The sequence below is a fragment of the Theropithecus gelada genome, chromosome 10, assembly GCF_003255815.1.
Source record: "Theropithecus gelada isolate Dixy chromosome 10, Tgel_1.0, whole genome shotgun sequence".
Classification (NCBI taxonomy): domain Eukaryota; kingdom Metazoa; phylum Chordata; class Mammalia; order Primates; family Cercopithecidae; genus Theropithecus; species Theropithecus gelada.
In genome coordinates this window covers 57,000,964-57,027,750 of record NC_037678.1, presented here as the reverse complement: position 1 = coordinate 57,027,750, position 26,787 = coordinate 57,000,964, and the positions used below count along the sequence as shown (strand labels likewise).

At 39.0% G+C, this 26,787-nt stretch overlaps 1 protein-coding gene across 2 annotated transcripts; it reads right to left on the bottom strand.

The window, feature by feature from the left end:
- Positions 1-8,656: 8,656 nt before the first annotated feature.
- WFDC11 (WAP four-disulfide core domain 11) lies at positions 8,657-26,787 on the bottom strand. Of its 2 annotated transcripts, none has more exons than XM_025399999.1 (5): positions 26,699-26,787; positions 23,269-23,350; positions 10,684-10,834; positions 9,359-9,501; positions 8,657-8,832 (listed from the first exon to the last, which is right to left on the bottom strand). In XM_025399999.1, the coding sequence occupies exons 3-5, from the start codon at positions 10,781-10,783 to the stop codon at positions 8,812-8,814; spliced, it is 264 nt and encodes an 87-aa protein (XP_025255784.1). In that variant the 5' UTR covers positions 10,784-10,834; positions 23,269-23,350; positions 26,699-26,787; the 3' UTR covers positions 8,657-8,811. The 2 variants fall into 2 exon arrangements, with proteins under 2 accessions (XP_025255784.1, XP_025255783.1); XM_025399998.1 differs by having other exon boundaries at positions 26,695-26,756.

The window sequence follows — 26,787 nt, the reverse complement described above, 5'->3', positions numbered from 1 at the left end:
GCAGTGAGCCGAGATCCGGCCACTGCACTCCAGCCTGGGCGACAGAGCGAGACTCCGTCTCAAAAAAAAAAAAACCATATATGTTTATCATGTACAATATGATGTTTTGAAACCTGGATACGTTGTGGAATGGCTAAATCTAATTAATATATGCATTACCTCACTTATTTTTTATGGTGAGAACACTCAAAATCCACTCTCTTAGTAATCTTCAGGAATACAATACATTAACTGTAGTCCCCATGTTGTACAGCAAATCTCTTGAGCTTACTTCTCCTATCTAACTGAAATATTGTATCTCCAACAACTCCCCAACGTCTACCCCTCAGACCCCAGTAGACCCCATTTTACCCTGTTTCTGTGAATTGAATTTCTTTAGATTTCATATTAAAGTGAGATTGTGATATTTATCTTTCTGTGCCTACTTATTTTACTTAACATAAAGCTCTCTGGGTTCGTCATGTTGTTGGAAATGACAGGATTTCCTTCTTTTTAAAAGCTGAATAATATTTTATTGTTTATATATACCCCACGTTTTATTTATCTGTTCATCTGTTGATGGACACTTAGGTTGCTTCCATGTCTCGGCTGTTATGAATAACACTGCAATGAACATGGAGTGCAGATATCTCTTTGGCATACTGATTTTATGTTCTTTAGATGTATACCCAGTAGTCTAATTGCTGGATAATATGGTAATTCTATTTTTAGGTTTTTTTTAAGGAACTTCCATACTATTTTCCATATGGGTATACTAATTTGCATTCACACCAACAGTGTGCAAGAATTCCCTTTTCTTCATATCCTTGCCAGCCCCTAGGATATTTTGTTTAATTGATAACAACCAATCTAACAGGTAGGTGTGAGGTGATAACTCATCATGGTTTTAATCTGCATGTCTCTGATGATTAGTGATGCTGAGCATTTTTTTTCATCTACCTATTGGCTATCTGTATGTCTTCTTTTGGTCCTTTGCCAATTTTTTAATCAGGTTGTTTGCTTTCTGTTGAGTTGTTTGAGTTCCTTACATATTTTGGATATTAGCCCTTATCAGATGCATAGTTTCTAAGTCTTTTCTCCCATTCCATAGGTTGTCTCTTAACTCTGTTAGTTGTTTTCTTTGTGGTTTGATATTACCCCACTTGTCTATTTTTGGTTCTTATTGCCCTGACCAATGTAATGGTGCTTTTCTTCTATGTTTTATTCTAGTACTTTTACAGTTTTAGGTTTTACATTTAATTATTTAATCCATTTAGAGTTGATTTTTGTATATGATGTGAAATAAGGGTCCAATTTCATTCTTCTGCATGTGAGCATCCAGTTTTGCTAACCCCTTTTATTGAAGAGGCTATCCTTTGCCAATTGAGTTTTCTTGGTATCTTTGTCAAAATCAATTGACCATAAATGATTGTGTTTGTTTCTAGGTTCTCTGTCATATTCCTTTCATCTATGTTTCTGCTTTAAATGCCAGCATTATACTGTTTTGATTATTATAACTTTGTAACATACTTTAAAACCAGGTAATGTGATATGTTCAGCTTTCTTGCTTTTGCCCAAGATAGTTCTAGCAGTTTGGGGTCTTTGTGATTCCATATAAATTTTAAGGTTTATTTTCCTATTTCTGTGAAAAATGTCATTGGAATTTTGACATGATCACATTGCATCTGTAGATCACTTTGAGTAGTATGCACATTTTAACAACATTATTAATTCTTCCAATCTGTGAAAACAGAATATCTCCACTTATTTGTGTCTTCTTCCATTTCTTTCATCAATGTTTCAGTGTCCAGTGTACAAGTTTTTAATCTCCTTGTTTAAATTTATTTGTAAGTATCTTTTTTTTTTTCTGGTAGCTATTGTAAATGGATTGTTTCCTAGACTTCCCTTTTGATAGTTCATTTTTACTGTATAGAAATGCTACTGATTTTTCATATGTTGATTTTATGCCCTACAACTTTATCAAATTTGTCCATTATTTCTAAACAGTTGTTTTAGGGTTTTCTGTATATCAGAGCATGTCATCTGAAAACAAGGACAAATTAACCTCCTTCTTTTCAGTCTGGATGCCTTTTATTTCTTTCTCTGCCTAATTGCTCCAGTTAGCACTTTCAGTACTATGTTGAATAGAAGTGACAAGAAAGAGTGGGCATCCTTGCCTTATTCCTGACATTAGAGGAAAAGTTTTCAACTTTCCACCATTGAGCCTGATATAAGTTGTAGACTTTTCATATATCGCCTTCACTGAATTGAGGTACGTTCCTTCTCTACCTAATTTATTGAAAGTTCTTATCATGACAGCATGTTGAATTTTGTCAAATGTTTTTTCTGCATCTGAGGAGATGATCATATGGTTTTTGTCCTTCGTTATATTAATGTGATGTATCACATTTATAGATTTGTATATGTTGTATCATCATTGGATCCTAGAGATAAATCCCACTTGATTTTGGTACATAATATGTTTAATGTGTTATTGAATTAGGTTGGCTAGGACTTTGTTAAAGATTCTTATGTTTGTTCTATTAGGCTGTTCTTGCATTGCAAAAAGGAATACTCAAGATTGGGTAATTTATAAAGAAAAGAGGCTTACTTGGCTCACGGTTCTGCAGGCTGTGCAAGCATAGTGCCAGAATGTGTTTGGATTCTGGGGAGGCCTCAGGGAGCTTTTACTCAGCAGAAGGCAAAGCAGGAGCAGGCACTTCACATGGCCAGAGCTGGGGCAAGAGAGAGAGATTGGGCAGGGAGGTACCACACACTTTTAAACAACCAGACCTCATGAGAACTCACCATCATGAGGACAGCACCAAGCCATGAGGGATCTGCCCCCATGACCCAAACACTTCCCATCAGGCCCCACCTCCAACACTGGGGATAACATTTCAACATGAGAATTGGTTGGAACAAATATTCAAGCCATATTATATATGTTTGCTATGGGTATTGGCCTATAAATTTCTTTTCTTGTAGTGTCCTTGTCTGGATTTAGTATCAAGGTAGTGCTAACCTTGTAAAATGAGTTTGGATGTATTTCCTCTTCTTCCATTTTTTGTAAGATTTTGGAAGGATCAATATTAATTCTTTATAAATGTTTGGTAGAATTCAGCAGTAAAGTCTTCAAATCCTGGGCTCTTTTTTTTTTATAGGAGGTTTTATTATTGATTCAGTCTCCTTACTCTTTATTGGTCTTTTCAGATTTCCAGTTTCTTCATGATTCAGTTTTGATAGGTTTATGTGTCTAGAAATTTACCCATTTCTTCTTGCTTATATAATTTTTTGGTATATAATTGTTTATAGTAGTCTCTTACAGTACATTGTTGTTTATCTGGTATCAGTTGCTATATCTTTTTTCTTTCTGATTTCATTTATTTTAGTCTTTTCCCTTTATTTTTCATAGTCTACCTAAAGTTTTGCCAATTTTATTTAGCTTTTCAAACACCTGACTCTTAGTTTCACTGATCTTTTCTATTATTTTTCTATTTTATTTATCTATTACATCTATTTTTGCTCTGATCTTTATTATTTTTTTCCTTCTGCTAAAGTTGGACTTGTTTGTTCTTATTTTTCTACTTCCTTGATGTATAACATTAGATTGTTTACTTGAGATCTTTCTTCTTTCTTAATGTGGACATTTATTGCTTATCTAAACTTTCCTCTTAGAATTGCTTTTGCTGCATCCCCTAAGTTTTAGTATGCTGTGTTTCCAGTTTTGTTTGGCTCAAGATATTTTGTAATTTCTCTTTTAATTTTTTCATTGACCCACTGGTTATTCAGGAGCATGTTGTTCAATTTCCATGTGTTTGTGAATTTTCAGAAATTCCTCCTCTTATTGATTTCTAGTTTTATACCATTGTGGTCAGAAAATATAGTTGATATGACTTCAGTCTTTGTAAATTTGTTGAAACTTATTTTATGGCCAAATATATTATCTATCCTGGAAATTGTTCCATGTGCACTTGAGAAGAAAATATATTCAGCTGCTGTTGGATGGAATGTTCTGTATATGTTTGTTAGCCCATTTGGTTTAAAATCTAGTTCAACTATGTTGTTTTCTTGTTGATTTTCTGTCTACATGATCTGCTCATTGCTGAAACTGGGATATTAAAGTCCCTTTTTATTGTACATTATAGTGTAACTCTCCCTTCAGATCTTTTAATGTTTCCTTTATATTTAGATGCTTCAATCTTGGATGAATAGATATTTATCATTGGTAAATTTTCTTGATGAATTGACCTCTTTATCATTGTACACTCATTTTCTTTGTCCTGTATTACAGTTTTTGACTTAAAGTTTATTTTGTCAATATAAACATAGCTACCCTTGAGCTCTTTTGGTTTCTCTTTTGGAAAAAGGAAAAGGAATACCTTTTTCCACCTCTTTACCTTCAGTCTATGTGTGTCCTTAAAGGTGAAGTGAGTCTCTTTCATATAATTGGGCCTTGTTTTTTATCTATTCAGTCACTCCATGCCTTTTGATTGGAGAATTTAATCTATTACATTCAAAGCAATTGTTGAGAAGGAAGGGCTTCCTACTGCCATTTTGTTAGTTGTTTTCTGGTTATTTTGCAGATCCTTTGTGCTTCCTCTCTTACTGTCTTCCACTGTGGTTTGATGGTTTTCTGTAGTGGTGTGATTTGAATCTGTTCTTTCAATCTTATGTATGTTTGCTATTGGTTTTCACTTTGTGTTTACCATGAGGCTTTCAAAAAAATCTTAGAGTTATAATAGACTATTTTAAACTGATAACAATTTAACTTTGATAACATAAAAAACTATAAGCTTTTTTTTTTTGGAGGCAGTGGGGGGCGCTGGGTGCAGTGGCTTATGCCTGTAATCCCAGCACTTTGGAGGTCAAGGCAGGTGGATCACTTGAGGCCAGCCTGGCCAACATAGCAAAACCTCTACTAAAAATACAAAAAGTTAGTTGGGCATGGTTGCACACGCCTGTAATCCCAGCTACTCAGGAGGTTGAGGTACACAAGAATCACTGGAAACCAGAAGGCAGAGGTGGCAGTGAGCCGAGATCATTCCACTGCGCTCCAGCCTGGGCAGCAGAGCAAGACTCTGTCTCAAAAAAAAAAAAAACTATACACTTTTTCTCTGCTGCCACCATGCCCTGCATTTTAAATTTTTGGTATCACAATTTACATCTTTTTATATTGTATGTCCTTGAAAAATTATTATGGCTATTAATTTTAATAACTTTGTCTTTCAACCTTCATACTAAAGATATATATGATTTGCACACCACCATTCAGTATTAGAGTATTCTGAATTTGACTGTGTGCTTACTTTGACCATTGAGTTTTATATGTTTTGTGTTGCTAATTAGTATATTTTACATTAAGCTTGAATATTCCCTTTAGTATTTCTTGTAAAATCAGTCTGGTGATGGTGAACTCCCTCAGCTTTTGTTTGTCTGGGAAAGTCTTTATCTCTCCTTCATTTCTGAAGGACAGCTTTGCAGGGTATAGTATTTGGTCTTGATAGTTTTTTTCCTCCAGCATTTTAAATATAATATATCATCTCTCTCGCTCCTGGCGTGTAAAGTATCTGCCAAGAAATCTGCTACATGGCCAGGCGCGGTGGCTCAAGCCTGTAACCCCAGCACTTTGGGAGGCCGAGACGGGCGGATCACGAGGTCAGGAGATCGAGACCATCCTGGCTGACACGGTGAAACCCCGTCTCTACTAAAAAATACAAAAACTTAGCCGGGCGAGGTGGCGGGCGCATGTAGTCCCAGCTACTCGGGAGGCTGAGGCAGGAGAATGGCGTAAACCTGGGAGGCGGAGCTTGCAGTGAGCTGAGATCCGGCCACAGCACTCCAGCCTGGGCGACAGAGTGAGACTCCGTCTCAAAAAAAAGAAATCTGCTGCTAACCTTATTGGAACTTTATTATACGAGATTTGTTTATTTTCTCTTGCTGCTTTCAGGATCCTCTCTTTGTCCTTAATTTTTGACAGTTTGGTTATCATGTGTCCTGGGGTAGTCTCGTTTAGATTGAATTTCATCGGACAATTTTGACCTTCCTGTACCTGGATATTTATATTTGTCTCCCAATTTGGAAATTTTTCTGCTAATATTTCTTTAACTAACTTTCTACCCCTTTGTCTTTCTCTTCTCCTTCATGAACTCCCATAACGTGAATATTTGATCTTTTGATGCTGTTCCACAAACCCTGTAAGCTTTCTTTTTTGTTGTTGTTGAGTTTTGTGTTTGTTTGTTTGTTTGCTTGTTTGTTTGTTTGCTTGGGACTTGCTTGTTTTTGAGACAGAGCCTCAGTTCTGTCACCCAGGGTGGAGTGCAGTGGCACAATCATGGCTCACTGCACCCTTGACCTCCCAAGCTCAAGTGACACTCCCACCTCAGCCCCCCAAGTAGCTGAAGCTGGGACTACAGATGCATGCCACCATGCCCAGCTAATTTTTTTTGTAGAGGGTAGGGGTCTTAATTTGTTGCCCAGGCTAGTCTCAAACTCCTGGGCTCAAGTGATACTCCCACCTCAGCCTCACAAAGTGCTGGGATTACAGGTATGGGCCACTACACCCAGCAATCTTGTAAGTTTTCTTTATTCCTTTCATTCTCTTTTTCTTCTCTGACTGTATATTTTCAAATAACCTATCTTCAAGTTCAAAAGTGTTTTCTTCTGCTCAATTTCTCATCTATTCCATTTTTCATTTCATTGTATTTTTTAGCTCCAGTTTGATTGATATTTGATTTCTGTTTGATATGTTTTATAATTTCAATCTCTCATTAAATTTATCATTTTGGTCATTTTATTGTTTGCTTGATTTGACTGAATTGTTTCTCTGTATTTTCTTGAAGTTCACTGAGTTTCCTTAAAACAATTATTTTGAATTGTCTGTCAGGTAGTTCATGTATCTCCATTCCTTTGGTATCAGCTACTAAGAGATCACTGTATTCTTTTAGTGTTCTCCTTGTGTTTTTGTTTTTGTTTTTGTTTTCTTATTGCCTTACATTAATGTGTGTACATTTGAAGAAATAAGGATATTTCAGTCTTTGAAGACTAGTTTTTTTCTGGGGAAGCACTTCATCAGTCATCCAGAGGTTCAGGAGAGGCCATCTGGCATGATCCAAGGTCATACTTGCTGCTGGAGTCCTCAGGCAGGCTGGCCTGGTTCCTGGGTCAGGAGATGGGTGGGCCTGGTGCTTGAGTCTACAGGGTTGGGCCTGAAGCCTGGATCCACTGAGGTGAATTTGTTGATTGGGTCTGCAGGAATGGTGTTGGAGCCAGGGTTCATGAAGGCAGGCCTGGACCTTGTATCATTGAAGGCCAGCTTCATGCCTGGGTACACAGGAGCTAACCTGGCTCTGGGATGGGCCATAAGCCTGAATCTACAGAGTCTGGCCAAGTTCTGGGAGGGGGATGGCACCTGGGACTATTGAGATGGGTCTGGAGCCTGAGTACATCAGGGCTGTCCTGGAGCTTACGTCTGCAGGGGTATTCTTGGAGCCTAGTCTATGGGATCTGGCCTAGAACTGAATTCTACTGGGGTGGGTCTGGACCCTGGATCTGCTATATCAGGTCTGGACTCTGGGTTCACTGGAGCTTGGGTGCACATGGACTGGCCTGGAGCCTACAGCCAGCCTGGTACTAGGGCTAGTGTGAAGTTTGGTCCACAAGGGCTGGTCTGGAGCCTCAGATCACGGGCACTGACCTGGTGCCTAGAGTCACTGGAGCTGTCCTGGAGCCTAGAGCCAGGAAGGCTGGTCCAGTTCTGAAGTCTGCTGAGACTCTCGGACCTCTAGTCAAGTGTGGGGGGTGGTGCTATGAAGACTGGCCTGGCACTGTGCAGGCCTGAGCTTGTGTCTGTGAGTATATTCCTGGTGTTTAAGGCCAGGGATGCTGATCCGGCACTGGAATGGGTGGGAAGCCTGAGGCCACGGGGGTTGACTTAGTACTGAGTGGTCCTGGATCTTGTATTTGTAGGGCCTGGCCTGGAGGCTGAGTCTGCACGTGCTGGTCTGAGGAGTAGGGCTGTGGGAATCAACCTGGTGCTGAGGTAGACTTGAAGCCTGAAGCTATGAGGGCCAGCCCAGTGCTGGAGAAGGTCCAGAGACTAGGGCCTTGGGGTCTGCCTGGCCCTGGGATGGGCTTGGAACATGATTCTGTTGGGGTTAGCCTGAAGCTAGGACTGCTGGGGCCTGTCTGCCACTGGGGCCGCTAGAGTTGACCTGGCACTAGAGCAGACCCAGAGATCAAGTCTGCTAGGCAGACCTGGAGCCTGGGGCTGCTGAGTTCAGCCTATTTATAATTTCTTTTGTCTGACAATTAGAAACCTTACTCAAATTATCTTCCAGTTATTTACTTATTTGTTTAAACTTGTATATATGGAAAGTAGTTTTCCATATATATGGAAAGATGTGTTTATCCGTATCTCTGTGAGAAACCATTTACCAAAGACCTGCTCTCTAACCAACTGAGTGAAAGTGCTACTGAAAATTCCCCACATTAAAAATGGGACAGAAATAAAATTCTGTTCTGTGAAGCCCATGAAATTAGCCTATCAGTTCTAAGCTTATCAGATGGGACGGCAAAAGTTGGAAGCTCGTCTACAATGTAGGAGAGGAACAATACTGGGGATTTGTAATAAGGGTACTCACGGGTGGTGGGATGATCTGAAAAAAGGCAAGGCCACTACTGGTAAATGAGTTTATTCGTCAAGTGTTTGCTCTTGTCTAGCTGTCAGTAAAAATAGACTGGTGTTCCTAAAAGTAGCCACATGGTACTACTATGAGACCTTTTAAACATTTCCCGCCCACACAGGTGGCAGCCTGGTGGGAAGCTAGGGTTTTAGTAATATTCATCGGTTTTCTGTAAAAGAAAAAGATTAGATTTTTAGAAGCTAAAGAACTCTGAGAAACAAGCATTCATTCCCCCCACTTAATAGTATCCATGTTCACCAGACAATGGGACAAGAATACTTCAACGTAACAACAGGAGTTGCCCACTTCTGAGTAGGTGAGGTATTGGTCTATTGAACAAAAAAAGGTGGAGACTTTGGGCCTGGCTGAGCCAAATGGCCCATGGAGAAGTCTGACTATGGAAGCAGTGGTTAGAAATCTGGACAAATTTAGGAAAAAATAGGAAACTATGGTGTAATACAAAGAAGACAACACAGACAGGTATTGATTATATAATGAAAGAAGCAATGGGGTCTAACCTGGTGTCTTGATTTACTTGCCAGTGAATTGCTTTCCAAGTTAAAGGGACATTGTCTTCCGTTATTTTTGTACCTAGAATTTGGGGTACCTCAGTCTTCTGTTTAGGAATAATAGCCTCTGGGAAGGGAATGAGAATCAGTGAAGATATACACCCAAGCAAACATCTCCCAACTCACGACGTTTATCCAGCAGATGTTTCCACAATAGGTCCAGCAGCATGTGTAATTTTTGTCTTTACATCTAAAGGCTTTAGAACACTTCTTGGTACATTCTTTGACCTTTGGCTTTCCCCAGCACTCTTCAAGTAACAATTCCTTCCCTGAAATTTAGATGAGATGGTCAAAGGTTGATAGTACGTTTCAGCCAAGCATGGGAAGAAAAGCCCTTCATATGTTTAACAGTTCCTCCTGGAATCTGGGCCCCAAATCCCAACCAAGGTATCTATTTGCCTTTTAAGGAAATTGCCTTCATGAGCCTCCTCAAATTCCTGTCATTATACCTTCACTGACCCCATTGCGTCTTCACTGACCTCTTTTCCTTCTCGACCTCTGCAGGCTTTACCAGTGTTGCAGGCCTCTGGGTCCTCTCTGAGCATCCCAACGATACAATTCAGTCAATCCCCAGCATTCATGTGCCCTCCTATGAAATCTACATTTACATAACAGGAGATCTCAGGGCCTGGCATATCTTGTAGCCTCATTGCAATGCCTAATTTCACAGTGTGGGAAGCTAGGCCAGGTCAAGTAAGAAACAGATTCTCTCCCTTTTTCTTTCCCTACTTGCTGACTCTGTGTTTAATAACTCAGCCTCTCTTCAAATTCTTATCTCTCTCACTCAGTTTTCTTAGCCCCTCCATTCATCCCATTTTCTCATCATATGAGAGGTTGCCCCACTGAGAACCGATCTCAAGCCTCTTTCCTAACTTTTCACATTCTGAAAGCCTTGCCACTGAAACTAAGGATATGTATTAAGAAATGCCCATTTGGTACTCATGTGACAAAGTATACGCAGCTAGCTCACAGAGATACCAGTATAGAGCCGCAGAATTAGCTCTATACTGACATCTCACCCTCAAAGACAGTCTAACATTGGAAAATGTTTTTATGTTTATAGCTTATGGTATATATACACACACATATGTGTGTGTAAATATATATATATTTAAATATATATCTTATATATGATATATATTCATATATATGAATATATATAAATATTCATATATATTTAAATATAGATAGATAGATACATAGATAGAGAGAGATGGAGAGAGAGAGAGATAGACAGATATTGCTATTTTCAAGGTTAAAAGAGGAAGCATTAAAGGACCTCAGCTTAGGGATTTCTTGAATCTCTGTGCATACAAAGTTGTCTGATTCTCTGATGGGTGATCCTATGAAGGTGGGTCCTGAGTCAGATACAGCAGACATGAAACCCCCTCCCTTGTTCAGAAACAAGCTCATCCCACTCCTGTGGCCCTTAATCCAGCCTCACCACCTACTGGAATATTTTTTCTTCCTCATTTCTCCCAGCACAGACAGTAGCACCGTACAGACGAATGTCATAAGCATGAGTATCCACAGCTTCATGAGGCTGACCATATGTGTCTGAATATATGTTGTTGGAAGGATTGTTTTTCTTCCCAGCTGCTGCTAGAGATCAAGACATATAAATAGGGAAAGAGAGGTGTGAAGCAAGAGAAAGTGCTTGTCGAATTTCTTCATTCTCTATCTTCTCACTATTCCCCCTTGCCCTCTGCCTACCTAACAACTGGCACACCTAAGCTGAGTGTTAGCTTTGCCAAAACGAATCTCTCCATCTCACACCTCATGTTTTCCTTTTACTGGAAAAAAAATGTAATGTGTTGCCTTATTTTGATTAAAACATAATTCAAATTCAGCTTACAAAAAAAAATTTTGATCTTTTATTTTAGGTTTGGGGTACATGTGAAGGTTTGTTATATAGGAAAACTCATGTCGTGAGAGTTTGTTGTACAGATTATTTCATCACCCAGGTATTAAGCCCAGTACCCAACAGCCATCTTTTCTGCTCCTCTCCCTCCTCCCACCCTTCACCCTCAAGTAGACCCCAGTGTCTATTGTTCCTTCTTTGTGTTCATGAGTTCTCATCATTTAGCTCCCACTTATAAGTGAGAATATGCAGTATTTGGTTTGAACAAATTCTTTTTGAAAATGTGTTCAACATTTATTGAACACCTACTGTGTGACAGGTACTATTATACACCATACATAGAGAGAGGATCCTTAACTTGTGACGGTTTGACATACAACTTTTCAACTTTATGATGGTGCAAAAGCAATATACATCCAGTAGAAATCGTACTTTAAGTACCCATCAACCATTCTGGAGGTTTTTTGCTTGGTTTTTTTGTTTTTGTTTTTGTTTTTGCTGTTACATAATATTCCACTCCGTGAATATGTCACACAATATGTATTCATCTTCATGAAAATGAACATTCAGGTTGTCTGCAGTGGTTTCACTGTTGAAACCATAAAACTAAAGCAGTCATGAACAAATATACTATTCTCCTACCCATGAATGAGAATTTTTCCCCTTTCCATCCATGCTTAATTTTTCTCTTTAATGTTTTTTTTATTTTCAGCACAGTATTAAATACATTACATGAGCTATTCAACACTTTATTATAAAATAAGCTTTGTATTAGATAATTTTGCCCAACAGTAAGCTAATGTTAAGTGTTCTGAGCACATTTAAAGGGTTAGCTTACAAAATTCTTAAAACATAAAAAAACACATAGAAGAAAGTGAAAATATTTCTAGTTATTCCACTATATCGATGTACAATATTCTTTCATATTTGCATAGATATATAGATTTTTTATAAAACAAAATTATATAAGCTTGCTGTTATATAATGACTTTTTTAAAACTACTTCATTAAGATATAACTGACATATAAAAAGCTATTTATAAGACATCTTGGCCGGGCGCGGTGGCTCAAGCCTGTAATCCCAGCACTTTGGGAGGCCGAGACGGGCGGATCACGAGGTCAGGAGATCAAGACCATCTTGGCTAACACCGTGAAACCCCGTCTCTACTAAAAAATACAAAAAAAAAAAAAAAACTAGCCGGGCGAAGTGGCGGGCGCCTGTAGTCCCAGCTACTGGGGAGGCTGAGGCAGCAGAATGACGTAAACCCGGGAGGCGGAGTTTGCAGTGAGCTGAGATCCAGCCACTGCACTCCAGCCTGGGCGACAGAGCAAGACTCCGTCTCAAAAAAAAAAAAGACATCTTTAGTGTATACAACTATAATGAGTTTGAAGACAAGTATACACCCATGTAATCATCACCACAATCTAGGCCATAAACATATCCATCGCCTCCAAAAGTTTCCACTGGCCTCTTTACTTATTATTTGGTGTGTGTGTGCGCGCGGTAAAAATAAGATCTGTCATCTTAACAAATTTTTAACTTCGCAATACAGTATTGCTAACTATGGACACTATGCTGTACAACAGGTCTCTGAGATGTATCCGTCTTGTATAACTGAAACTTTGTGCCCTTTGACTAATATCTCCAATCTCTCTGCTTGTTATTTGGTCTGTCCAGGGTATCTAATTCTTCCTGATTTAAGTTAGGAGAGTTGTATTTTTCCAGGAATTTATCCATCTCTTCTAGGTTTTCTAGTGTATGTGTGTAAAGGTGTTCATAGTAGCCTTACATGATCGTTTGTATTTCTGTGGTGTCAGTTGTAATATCTCCCGTTTCATTTCTTAATGAGCTTATTTGGATTTTCTCTCTTATTTTCTTGGTTAATCTGGCCAATGGTATATCAATTTTATTTATCTTTTCAAAGAACCAGCTTTTTGTTTCATTTATCTTTTGTATTTTTTTTTGTTTCAATTTCATTTAATTCTGCTCTGATCTTAGCTATTTTCTTTTTTTATTACACTTTAAGTTCTGGAGTACATGTGCAAAACATGCAGGTTTTTTACATAGGTATACACGTGCCATGGTGGTTTGCGATACCCGTATTTCTCCTAATGCTATCCCTCCCCCAGCCCCCCACCCCCTCAACAGGCCCTGGTGTGTGATGCCCGCCCCCTGTGTCCATGTGTTCTCATTGTTCAACTTCCACTTATGAGAACATGCGGTGTTTGGTTTTCTGTTCTTGTGTTAGTTTGCTGAGAATGATGGTTTCCAGCTTCATCCATGTTCCTGCAAAGGACATGAACTCATCCTTTTTTATGGCTGCATAGTACTCCATGGTGTATATGTGCCACGTTTTCTTAATCCAATCTATCATTGATGGACATTTGGGTCAGTTCCAAGTCTTTGCTATTGTTAACAGGGGTGCAATAAACATACGTGCGCATGCGTCTTTACAGCAGCATGAGTTATAATCCTTTGGGTATATACCCAGTAATGGGATCACTGGGTCAAATGGTATTTCTAGTTCTAGATCCTTGAGGAATCACCACACTGTCTTCCACAATAGTTGAACTAGTTTACAGTCCCACCAACAGTGTAAAGTGTTCGTATTTCTCCACATCCTCTCTAGCACCTGTTGTTTCCTGACTTTTTAATGATCGCCATTCTAACTGGTGTGAGATGGCATCTCATTGTGGTTTTGATTTGCATTTCTCTAATGACCAGTGATAATGAGCTTTTTTTTATTTATTTATTTTTTATTATTATTATACTTTAAGTTCTAGGGTACATGTGCATAACATGCAGGTTTGTTACATATGTATACTTGTGCCATGTTGCTGTGCTGCACCCATCAACTCGTCAGCACCCATCAACTCGTCATTTACATCAGGTATAACTCCCAATGCAATCCCTCCCCCCTCCCCCCTCCCCATGATAGGCCCTGGTGTGTGATGTTCCCCTTCCCGAGTCCAAGTGATCTCATTGTTCAGTTCCCACTTATGAGTGAGAACATGCGGTGTTTGGTTTTCTGTTCTTGTGATAGTTTGCTAAGAATGATGGTTTCCAGCTGCATCCATGTCCCTACAAAGGACACAAACTCATCCTTTTTTATGGCTGCATAGTACTCCATGGTGTATATGTGCCACATTTTCTTAATCCAGTCTGTCACTGATGGACATTTGGGTTGATTCCAAGTCTTTGCTATTGTGAATAGTGCCGCAATAAACATACGTGTGCATGTGTCTTTATAGCAGCATGATTCATAATCCTTTGGGTATATACCCAGTAATGGGATGGCTGGGTCATATGGTACATCTAGTTCTAGATCCTTGAGGAATCGCCATATTGTTTTCCATAATGGTTGAACTAGTTTACAATCCCACCAACAGTGTAAAAGTGTTCCTATTTCTCCACATCCTCTCCAGCACCTGTTGTTTCCTGACTTTTTAATGATCGCCATTCTAACTGGTGTGAGATGGTATCTCATTGTGGTTTTGATTTGCATTTCTCTGATGGCCAGTGATGATGAGCATTTTTTCATGTGTCTGTTGGCTGTATGAATGTCTTCTTTTGAGAAATGTCTGTTCATATCCTTTGATGAGCTTTTTTTCATATGTTTGTTGGCTGCATAAATGTCTTCTTCTAAGAAGTGTTTGTTCATATCCTTCGCCCACTTTTTGATGGGGTTGTGTGGTGTTTTCTTGTAAATGTGTTTAAGTTCTTTGTAGATTCTGGATATTACCCCTTGGCCAGATGGATAGATTGCAAACATTTTCTCCGATTCTGTAGGTTGCCTGTTCACTCTGATGACAGTTTCTTTTGCTGTGCAGAAGCCCTTTAGTTTAATGAGATTCCATTTGTCAATTTTGGCTTTTGTTGGCATTGCTTTTCGTGTTTTAGTCATGAAACCTTTGCTCATTCCTATTTCCTGAATGGTATTGCCTAGGTTTTCTTCTAGGGTTTTTATGGTTTTAGGTCTTGTGTTTAAGTCTTTAATCCATCTTGAGTTGATTTCTGTATAAGGTTAAGGACGGGATCCAGTTTCAACTTTCTGCATATGGCTAGCCAGTTTTCCCAACACCCTTTATTAAGCAGGGAATCCTTTCCCCATTGCTTGCTTTTTTCAGGTTTGTCAAAGATCAGATGGTTGTAGATGTGTGATGTTATTTCTGAGGTTTCTTCTGCTGGGTTTGGATTTGGTTTGTTCTTGTTTCTCTAGTCCCTTGAAGTGTGACATTAGCATGTCAATTTGGGCTCTTTCAGTCTTTCTGATGTAGGCATTTAGGGGTATGAGCTTTCCTCTTAGCACCGCCTTTGCTTTATCCCAGAGGTTTTGATAGTTTGTGTCACTATTGTTGTTCAGTTCAAATAATTTTTTAATTTACATCTTGATTTCATTTTTGACTCAATGATCATTCAGGAGCAGGTTATTTAATTTCCACATATTTGCATGGTTTTGTAGCTCTTTTTGGAATTGATTTCCAGTTTTATTCCACTGTGGTATAAGAGAGTGCTTGATATAATTTCAATTTTCTTAAATTTATTTTTTTTAATTTTTAATTTTTGGAAACAGAGTCTCGCTCTGTCACCCAGGCTGGAGTGCAGTGGTGCAATCTTGACTTACTACAACCTCTGCCTCCCAGGTTCAAGCAATTATCATGCCTCAGCCTCCTGAGTAGCTGGGACTACAGGCCTTTCCTGGCTAATTTTTATATTTTTAGTAGAGATGGAGTCCCACTATGTTGGCCAGGCTGGTCTTGAACTCCTGACCTCAGGTGATCCACCCCCCTCAGCCTTCCAAAGTGCTGGGATTACAGGCATGAGCCACCACGCCTGGACCAATTTTCTTAAATTTATTGAGGCTCGTTTTGTGCCCTATCATATGATCTATCTTGCAGAAAGTTCCATGCGCTGTTGAATAGAATGCGTATTTTCCGGTTGTTGGATAGAATGTTCTGTATTTATCTGTTAAGTTCATTTGTTCCAAGGTATAGTTTTAATCCTTTGTTTATTTGCCGACTTTCTGTCTTGATGATCTGTCTAGTGCTTTCAGTGGAATATTGAAATCCCCCACTATTTTGTGTTGCTGTCTATCTCATTTCTTATGTCTATTAGTAATTGTTTTATAAATTTGGGAGCTCCAGTGTCAGGTGCATATTTGTTTAGGATTGTAATATTTTCCTGTTGGACAAGGTCTTTTACCATTATATAATGTCCCTCTTTGTCTTTTTTAACTGTCATTGCTTTAAAGTTTATTTTGCCTGATATAAGAATAGTTACCCCTGCTCACTTTTGGTGTTCATTTGCATGAAATGCCCTTTCCACCCCTTTAATTTGTTGTGAATCCTTATGTGTTAGGTGAGTCTCTTGAAGTCAGCAGATAGTTGGTTGGTGAATTATTTTTCCATTCTGCAGTCTGTATCTTTTCAGTAGAGCATTTAGGCCATTTACATGTGTTTCCAGAATTTGTTTCAAGATTTAGAGCTCCTTTTAGCAGTTCTTGTAGTGGTAGTTTGATAGGGGTGAATTCTCTCAGCATTCGTTTGTCTGAAAAAGACTATCTTTCCTTCATATATGATGCTTAGTTTCACTGGATACAAAACTCTTGGCTGATAATTGTTTTATTTGAGGAGGCTGAAGATATGGCCCTAATCCCTTCTAGCTTGTAGGGTTTCTACTGAGAAATCTCCTATTAATCTGATAGGTTTTCCTATATATGCTACCTGGTGCTTTTTTTCCCAGCCCTTAAGATTCTTTCCTTCATCTTAACTTTAGATAACCTGATGACAATGTGCCTAAGCAATGATCTTTTTGTGATTAATTTCCCAGGTGTTCTTTGTGCTTCTTGTATTTGGATGTCTAGGTCTCTAGCAAGGCCGGGGAAGTTTTCCTCAATTATTCCCCCACATATGTTTTCCAAACTTAGATTTCTCTTCTTCCTCAGGAACACTGATTATTTTAGGTTTAGTTGTTTAACACAATCCCAGATTTCTTGGAGCCTTTGTTCATATTTTCTTATTCTTTTTTCTTTGTCTTTGTTGGATTGGGTTAATTAAACCTTGTCTTCAAGCTCTGAATTTCTTTCTTCTACTTGTTAATTCTATTGCTGAGACTTTCTAGAGCATTTTGCATTTCTGTAAGTGTGTCCAATGTTTTCTGAAGTTTGTATTGTTTTTTCTTTATGCTTTCTATTTCCTTGAATATTTCTCCTTTCACTTCTCGTTTCTTTTTTTTTTTTTTCCCCCTTGCATTGGGTTTTACCTTTCTCTGGTGCCTTCCTGATTAGTTTGATAACTAACCTCCTGAATTCTTTTTCAGGTAAATCAGGGATTTCTTCTTGGTTTGGATCCATTGCTGGTGACCTAGTGTGATTTTGGGGGGGTGCTAAGGAGCCTTGTTTCATCATATTACCAGAGTTGGTTTTCTGGTTCCTTCTCATTTGGGTAGGCTCTATCAGAAGGAAGGTCTAGGGCTGAAGGCTGTTGTTCAGATTCTTTTGTCCCACCGGGTGTTCCCTTGATGTAGTACTCTTCCCCTTTTCTTATGGATATGGCTTCCTGAGAGCTGAGTTGTAGTGATTGTTATCTGTCCTCTGGGAATAGCCACCCAGCAAGTCTACCAGGCTCTGGGCTCCTATTCATCATAAGACAGGTGAATATTTGTAATTTCTTCTCTTTAGAAAAAAGTGTCATTGATGATATTCTTTCCATTGGAATTTTGTTAAATTCATTATTAACTTCAGATCACAAATTTATAGATCTAAAATTTGTAGATTCTAGGTAAAGTATACTGTCTATTTTATAACCTGGATAGTTGTTTCTATCTTTTTCTCCACCAGGATTGGTTTATTTTACCAATAGAATACACGTGTTGTCTTACTATAAGAGATAAATTATCCCTCATTTGTCACCACACAAAATTGTTGGCATAGCATGGAACAGAGAACAAAACCTGAACACTAGAATCAGAGAGACCTGGGCCCAAATGAATCCCAATCCCAACACATTTAGTTTAGGGCCTCAGTTTCCAATATATAATATGAGAGTTATATTAGTATCACATTCACATTGTGAATGCATGAAGCCCTGAGCATAGGGCCTGGCACACAGATCATGCAAATAAATGTTGGCTATTATTATTATTATTATTAAACTCTCTTTTCTCCTCCAGAGGGGTGGAAGTTATTTAATTTCATTGACTTCGTAGTGGTCTTCTTAAAACTTTCAACTATTTAACCTACTTGGAATTAATTCTACTGATTGACTGAGGTCCTAGCCTTCATTCATCTGTCATAAATTCATTCATCCCACAAATATTAAATGACTACTGTAAGCCTGGCACTATTATAAGCAATGAGGATACAGTAGTGGACAAAGCTGACAAAAATCCCTGCCCTCATAAAGTTTGCTTTATAGTCAAGGGAGAGGCAATAAATAAGGTATATAAAAGAAAGATACAATATGCTATATAGAGATTGGTGAAAAGGAGAACAAAATAAATTTTTTAAGGTTCTAGGACTCAGAACACAAAAAATGCAAAATAAGTGCTGGCTATTATTTCAGGCAGCTCATTGGTGATGGGAGTTAGGGCTTGGAAAGAGGGGGTTAAGTACTGTTCAAAAAAAAAAATTCATCAATTTTTTCTTCACTCCTTTCTCACTCCCAGCCTGCTCCTTCACTCTCCTGAATCCAAACAAAAAGAAAGAGGAGAGAAACAGATACAAAGGAGAAGTCTGGATAGGATACTATGAATTGCACCATCATGGGGGAGATATTGTCCCTTCCCTGCAAGTAACCAATTTTCCCTGAAAGTCCCATTTTTGCTTCAATGTTTTCAACCAAGCAGAAGAAAATATGCATGAATCAGTTGAAATCCTTCAAAGGCTCAAAATTAGGAATAGTACCTACAGACATTTTAAAAGGTACAAAGCCTTTGAGAAGGACTAAATTTATTCTCCTCTTGGCACATATGAAAAATTATAAAACAGAAAAATAAAAAAATTGAGGCACATGGGCCATAAAATGGGTTGCCTTTAACTCACTTTAAGCTATTATTTGGAAATAATTTCAAACTTACAGGGGTAAGAATAGTACAAAGATCATCTGCATACCGTTTACCCAGATTCACCTATTTCCTTTCCCTCTCTCCCTCTCTCCCTCACTCTCTCTCTCCCTCTCTCTCCCTCTCTTATTTTTTGAGCAATTTGAGAGCAAGTTTCATTTGTCATGGCCCTCATTTTTAAATACTTCTGTGAGTATTTTTTTTAATACTTTAAGTTCTAGGGTACATGTGCACAATGTGCTGGTTTGATACATAGGTATACATGAGATATGTTGGTTTGCTGCACCCATCAACTCGTCATTTACATTAGGTATTTCTCCTAATGCTATCCCTCCCCCAGCTCCCCACCCCCGACAGGCTCCAGTGTGTGATGCTCCCCGCCCTGTCTCCTAGTGTTCTCATTGTTCAATTCCCACCTATGAGTGATAACATGCGGTGTTTGGTTTTCTGTCCTTGTGATAGTTTGCTGAGAATTATGGTTTCCAGCTTCATCCATGTCCCTACAAAGGACATGAACTCATCCTTTTTTATGGCTGCATAGTACTCCATGGTGTATATGTGCCACATTTTCTTAATCAAGTCTATCATTGAGGGATATTTGGGTTGGTTCCAAGTCTTTGCTATTATGAATAATGCCACAATAAACATACATGTGCATGTGTCTTTATAGTAGCATGATTTATAATACTTTGGGTATATACCCAGAAATGGGATTGCTGGGTCAAATGGCATTGCTAGTTCTAGATCCTTGAGGAATCGTCACACTGTCTTCCACAATGGTTGAACTAATTTACACTCCCACCAATAGTGTAAAAGCATTCCTATTTCTCCTCATCCTCTCCAGCATCTGTTGTTTCCTAATATTTTAATGATCTCCATTCTAAGTGGTGTGAGATGGTATCTCATTGTGGTTTTGATTTGCATTTCCCTGATGACTAATGATGATGAGCATTTTTTCATGTGTCTGTTGGCTGCATAAATGTCTTTTTTTGAGAAGTGTCTGCTCATATTCTTTGCCCTCTTTTTCATGGGGTTGTTTACTTTTTTCTTATAAATTTGTTTGAGTTCTTTGTAGATTCTGGATATTAGCCCTTTGTCAGATGGGCAGATTGCAAAAATTTTCTCCAGTTCTGTAGGTTGCCTGTTCACCCTGATGGTAGTTTCCTTTGCTGTGCAGAAGCTCTTTAGATTAATTAGATCCCATTTGTCAATTTTGGCTTTCATTGCCATTGCTTTTCGTGTTTTAGTCATGAAGTCCTTGCCCATGCCTGTGTCTTGAATGGTATTGCCTGGGTTTTCTTCTAGGGTTTTATGGTTTTAGGTCTAACATTTAAGTCTTTAATCCATCTTGAATTAATTTTTGTATAAGGTGTAAGGAAGGGACCCAGTTTCAGCTTTCTGCATATGGCTAACCAGTTTTCCCAGCACCATCTATTAAATAAGGAATCCTTTCCCCATTTCTTGTTTTTGTCAGATTTGTCAAAGATCAGGTGGTTGTAGATGTGTGGTGTTATTTCTGAGCCCTCTATTCTGTTCCATTGGTCTATATATCTGTTTTGGTACCAGTACCATGCTGTTTTGGTTACTGTAGCCTTGTAGAATAGTTTGAAGTCAGGTAGTGTGATGCCTCCAGCTTTGTTCTTTTTGCTTAGGATTGTCTTGGCAGTGAGGGCTCTTTTTTGGTTCCATATGAACTTTAAAGTAGTTTTTTCCAGTTCTGTGAAGAAAGTCATTGGTAGCTTGATGGGGATTACATTGAATCTATAAATTACCTTGGGAAGTATGGCCATTTTCATGATGTTAGTTCTTCCTATCCATAAGCATGGAATGTTCTTCCATTTGTTTGCGTCCTCTTTTATTTCATTGAGCAGTGGTTTGTAGTTCTCCTTGAAGAGGTCCTTCACATCCCTTGTAAGGTGAATTCCTAGGTATTTTATTCTCTTTGTAGAAATTGTGAATGGGAGTTCACTCATGATTTGGCTCTCTGTCTGTTATTGGTGTATAGGAATGCTTGTGATTTTTGCACATTGATTTTGTATCCTGAGACTTTGCTGAAGTTGCTTATCAGCCTAAGGAGATTTAGGGCTGAGATGATAGGGTTTTCTAAATATACAATCATGTCATCTGCAAACAGGGACAACTTGACTTCCTCTTTTCCTAATTGAATACCCTTTATTTCTTTCTCTTACCTGATTGCCCTGGCCAGAACCTCCAATACTATGTTGAATAGGAGTGGTGAGAGAGGGCATCCCTGTCTTGTGCTGGTTTTCAAAGGGAATGCTTCCAGTTTTTGCCCATTCAGTATGATATTGGCTGTGGGTCTGTCATAAATAGCTCTTATTATTTTGAGATACGTTCCATCAATACCTAGTTTATTGAGAGTTTTTAGCATGAAGGGCTGTTGAATTTTGCCTAAGGCCTTTTCTAAATCTATTGAAATAATCATGTGGTTTTTGTTGTTGGTTCTGTTTATGTGATGGATTACATTTGTTGATTTGCAAATGCTGAACCAGCCTTGCATCTCAGGGATGAAGCTGACTTGATCATGGTGGATAAACTTTTTGATGTGCTGCTGGATTCGGTTTGCCAGTATTTTATTGAGGATTTTCACATTGATGTTCATCAGGGATATTGGTCTAAAATTGTGTTGACGTCGATGCTATTCCTTTCTGTTTGTTAATTTTCCTTCTAACAGTCAGGTCCCTCAGCTGCAGGTCTGTTGGAGTTTGCTGGAGGTACACTCCAGACCCTGTTTGCCTGGGTATCACCAGCAGAGGCTGCAGAACAGCAAATATTGCTGCCTGATCCTTCCTCTGGCAGCTTCGTCCCAGAGGGGCACTCAGCCATATGAGGTGTCTGTTGGCCCCTACTGGGAGGTGACTCCCAGTTAGGCTACACAGGGGTCAGGGACCCACTTGAGGAGGCAGTCTGTCCGTTCTCAGAGCTCAAACACCATGCTGGGAAAACCACTGCTCTCTTCAGAGCTATCAGACAAGGACGTTTAGGTCTGCAGAAGTTGTCTGTTGCCTTTTGTTCAGATATGCCCTGCCCACAGAGTTGGAGACTATAGAGGCCTAGGCCTCGCTGAGCTGTGGTGGGCTCCACCTAGTTCGAGCTTCCCGGTGGCTTTGTTTACCTACTCAAGCCTCAGCAATGGTGGATGCCAATCCCCCAGCCAGGCTGCCGCCTCGCAGTTCGATCTCAGACTGCAGTACTTGCAGTGAGCAAGGCTCTGTGGGCGTGGGACCCACCGAGCCAGGCCCAGAAAAGAATCTCTTTGTCTGCCGGTTGTTAAGACCTGGGGAAAGCACAGTATTTGGGTGAGAGTGTCCTGATTTTCCAGGTACAGTCTGTCACAGCTTCCCTTGGCTAGTAAAGGGAAATCCCCCAACCCCTTGCGCTTCCTGTGTGAGGCGACACCCCACTCTGCTTTGGCTCACCCTCCATAGGCTGCACCCACTGTCCAACCAGTCCCAGTAAGATGAACCAGGTACCTCAGTTGGAAATGCAGAAATCACCCATCTTCTGCATCAGTCATGCTGGGAGCTGCAGACCAGAGCTGTTCCTATTCGGCCATCTTGGAGCCACCTCCTCCATGAGTATTTCTTAACAACCTGAGCATTATCTTACATGATCATACTACAGTTATCAACTTTGTTAAATTTAACCTTGATCAAACATACTTTTATCTATTCTATCATGAGTATTAAATTTTATCATTTCACCCAATAATGTCCTTTGTCTTTTATGCAGTTCAAATTTTGGAAGAATACAGCCAACCTTTTCTTCGAACTAAATAGTCCTCAATTGGGGTTTATCTGAGATTTCCTTAAGATTAGATATAAGTTATGTATTCTCGGTGGGAATAGCATGTAGGTGATGCTGTGTCCTTCTCAGGATATCACATATGGAGGCACACGATGTCTATCCATGTTATCGTTCTCTGCCTCAGTTTCTCCATTTGAACAACATAAACAATAATTTATTCCATAGAGGGATAGTGTTGGCATGATGCAGGGGCATGATTAGGGCAAGGAACCCATCCAAGCAAGACAAAGGTGAAAGCTTTTACAGGCTCACACTTTCAGCCCCAGGACCTTGACCCCCACCTACCTTTGAAGATGTTGGAGTTGGAGGTGCTGATACCTACTTGACTGGTGGCTCTTCTTCCTTGCCTCTAGGAACTGCAGAGCCCCTACACAGTGAGTAGGTGGTGAGCAGAACAAATCAATTATGCAGATCTTAGTCATGCTTCTGGTCGTGGCAGATCTGTAAGTTCTGTCCCAAACCATAAGTTCGGTACATATAGAACATTGTCCCTGAATTCCTATTCAAGGAGTACTTTCTTCTTTTTGCTGCAGGCAATATAGATAGAGACAGAACACTGTGGACCTGCAGAATCCTCTCCTCCCCAACACACACACAAGTCTGGCTGATTGTGGACACTCAGACACAAGTCTGGGTGATTGGGGAGTGGAAGGAAGATCTACATATCTATTTTTTTCTAACATTGTGTGAGGACCTTCATAAAGTCTCATCCATCTTTATATTAACTTCTCCATTGCTAGCATCAGCCTAACACCACCTTATCAGCAATCTCTTGTGACTTTTGTGAGGAAAAGAGAGATCTCTTCCAAGAGGGCTTGGAAAATGTCACATAACATGTAGATTTTAAATATGTAGACTTAAACTAAACTCAAATCCTACCTCCCACTTACTCTAGGAAAGTCACTAATCATCTCTGTGCCTCAATTTCCTCTTTTTTAAGTGAGAATAGCAGTACTTTCTTCATAGGATTTTTGGGAGGATTCCATGACTTATTTTGTGTTAAGCACTGAGACCCAATGTCTGGCATATAAGCAGTGCTATGTATGGTTTGTTAAATAAACCAATAAAACACTTATTGAAGTATTCAGAATCACCCAGCTGAACACCAAACTCACTATGAGTCAAATATTTAACATGTATTAACCAATACTCTTAATGACCCAGTGAGTTTAGTGCTAAACATTTATATTTTGCAGATACAGAAACTGAAGCACCGAGGCGCTAAGCAACTTGCCCAAGGCCACACAGCCAATAAGTGATAGATACAAGATTTGAAAGGAAGTGAATCCAGAGCCAAGTGTGCAAGATGGTGAAGCCCACAGCTTTTCCTGGGCCTCAGAGCCACGATACATCTTGGGCTTATTCCCATCACCAAGAGCCCTCTCTCTAGGTACTCTTACAGTGCTAGCACAGGGGCATAATGGGAAGGGAAATTTCAGGAGCTGAGCTCACTGTGAGAGGCTCTGAGTAAGTCGTGACTGGGTCTAGGAATATTCCCAGAGTCATTTGGTTGGGATGAGAAAGTGGGAAAGTGGGAGAGAAGCAAAGCCTGTGGATCATACTAACATTTTCTTCTCTAGTTCTATTTCCTTGCCTCTTCCCACTTTACAATATATTTTTGGCTTTGGCCTCTTCCTGGGACCCGCCATCATTTTATATCATTGACTTCTCTCCATAGGAAAAAAAAAAAGGTTTCTTTTCAGGATGTCATTTTTTGCTCTTGTACTAATACAAGAGCAACTCATGCTTAGTGCATAAATCTTGTAAAAATATGAAAATGACAATTAAATTTAAAAATCACTGTTAATCTTGTCAACCTGTGCTAACATTTGTGCATATATTCTAGTAGACTTTTTCTTATGTACATATATGTTTTTACATAGTGGATAATCCTGTGAATATTTTTATGTTTAACCTTTACAATAAATGTTTTCTTGTATTCCTAAATATTTTCAAAAATTTCATAAATTAGTAGATTACTCTGCCAACTAATCACCAGTTGTTGACAAGTTTGGTGGTTCCAGTTTTTCCCTATTGTAGAAATTCACTATTAGTTACATAATTATAACTAAATCCTTGAGTATTTATTTATTTATTCCTTAGGAAAGCCAATAAAAGTAGAAATACACGTAAGTTAGAAATACACATAATTCAATCTGTGCATAAATATTACCAATTCTCTCTTCATAATGTTTAGGCTATACTTGCACCAACCAAGAAATGGTCTGGGCTGGGCGCGGTGGCTCACGCTTGTAATCCCAGCACTTTGGGAGGCCGAGGCGGGCAGATCATGAGGTCAGGAGATCGAGACCATCCTGGCTAACACGATGAATACCCCGTCTCTACTAAAAATACAAAAAATTAGCTGGGCGTGGTGGCGGGCACCTGTAGTCCCAGCTACTCAGGAGGCTGAGGCAGGAGAATGGCGTGAACCCAGGAAGCAGAGCTTGCAGTGATCTGAGATCGTGCCACTGCACTCCAGTCTGGGTGACAGAGCGAGACTCCGTTAAAAAAAAAAAATAGGAAAGAAAATAAATGCTCTGAAAATGTCATACCATTTCCTTCATCTTGACCCTGACAATAGACATTCAGAGGATTCAGATAGATGGTAAGTCGGAGGAGCCAGCAGGTTATTGACTATTCACAGTTGTCTAGTGCCACAGTCACAGGCTTTACACTCATCCGATGGAAACTTAAAACACATCTTTACAGAGGCAGATACTAAAAAATTAAAATTAAAATTAAAAAACCATCTTTATCATTTGCTAACCCCATGACCTTGGGTAACTCATTTCACTTCTGGAAAAACTCCATTTAATCACATGGAAAAATGAGAGTACAGGCATACCTCAAAGATATTACAGATTCAGTTCCAGGCCACCCTAATAAAGTGAGTCGAACAAATATTTTGGTTTCTCAGTGCATATAAACGATATGTTTACACTATACTGTAATCTACTAAGTGTGTGACAGCATTATGTATAAAAACAGTGTACATATCTTAATCCAAAAATACTTTATTGATAGAAATCAATAACAACATCTCTCAAAACCACACACTTACATGTGCTTGTTAGTACATGCTCCTGTTCCTGAATGACTTTTTTGTAAACAACAAAATTAAGAAAGAAATCAAGAAGTTTTTTAAAACTAATAAGAACAAAGATACAACATACCAAAATCTCTGGGACACAATTAGAGCAGTGTTGACAGGAAAGTTTATAGCACTAAATGCCCACATCAAAAAGTTAGGAATATCTCCAACTAACCTAACATTACACCTAGAGGAACTTGAAAAACAAGAGCAAACCAACCCCAAAGCTAGTAGAAGAAAAGAAATAACCAAAATTAGAGCGGAAATGAACAAAATGGAGATAAGGGAAACCATATGAAAGATCAATGAAACCAAAAGTTGGTTCTTTGAAGGATAAATAAGACTGGTAGACCACTAGTTAGACTAATAAGGAAGGGGAAAATCCAGATAAACACAATTAAAAATAACAAAGGAGATATTACCACTCACCCCATAAAAATACAAACAAACATCAGAGACTATTACAAACACCACTATGCACACAAACTAGAAAACCTATACAGAATTGATAAACTAGTGGAATCGTACAAACTCCCAAGATTAAACCAGGATGAAATTTAACAGACCAATAACAAGTACCAAAATTTAATCAGTAATTAAAAAAAAAAAAAACTTACCAACCAGAAAAAGCCTTGGACCAGATGAATTCATAGCCAAATTCTACCAGATATATAAAGAAGAGCTGGTGCCAATCCTACTGAAATTATTCC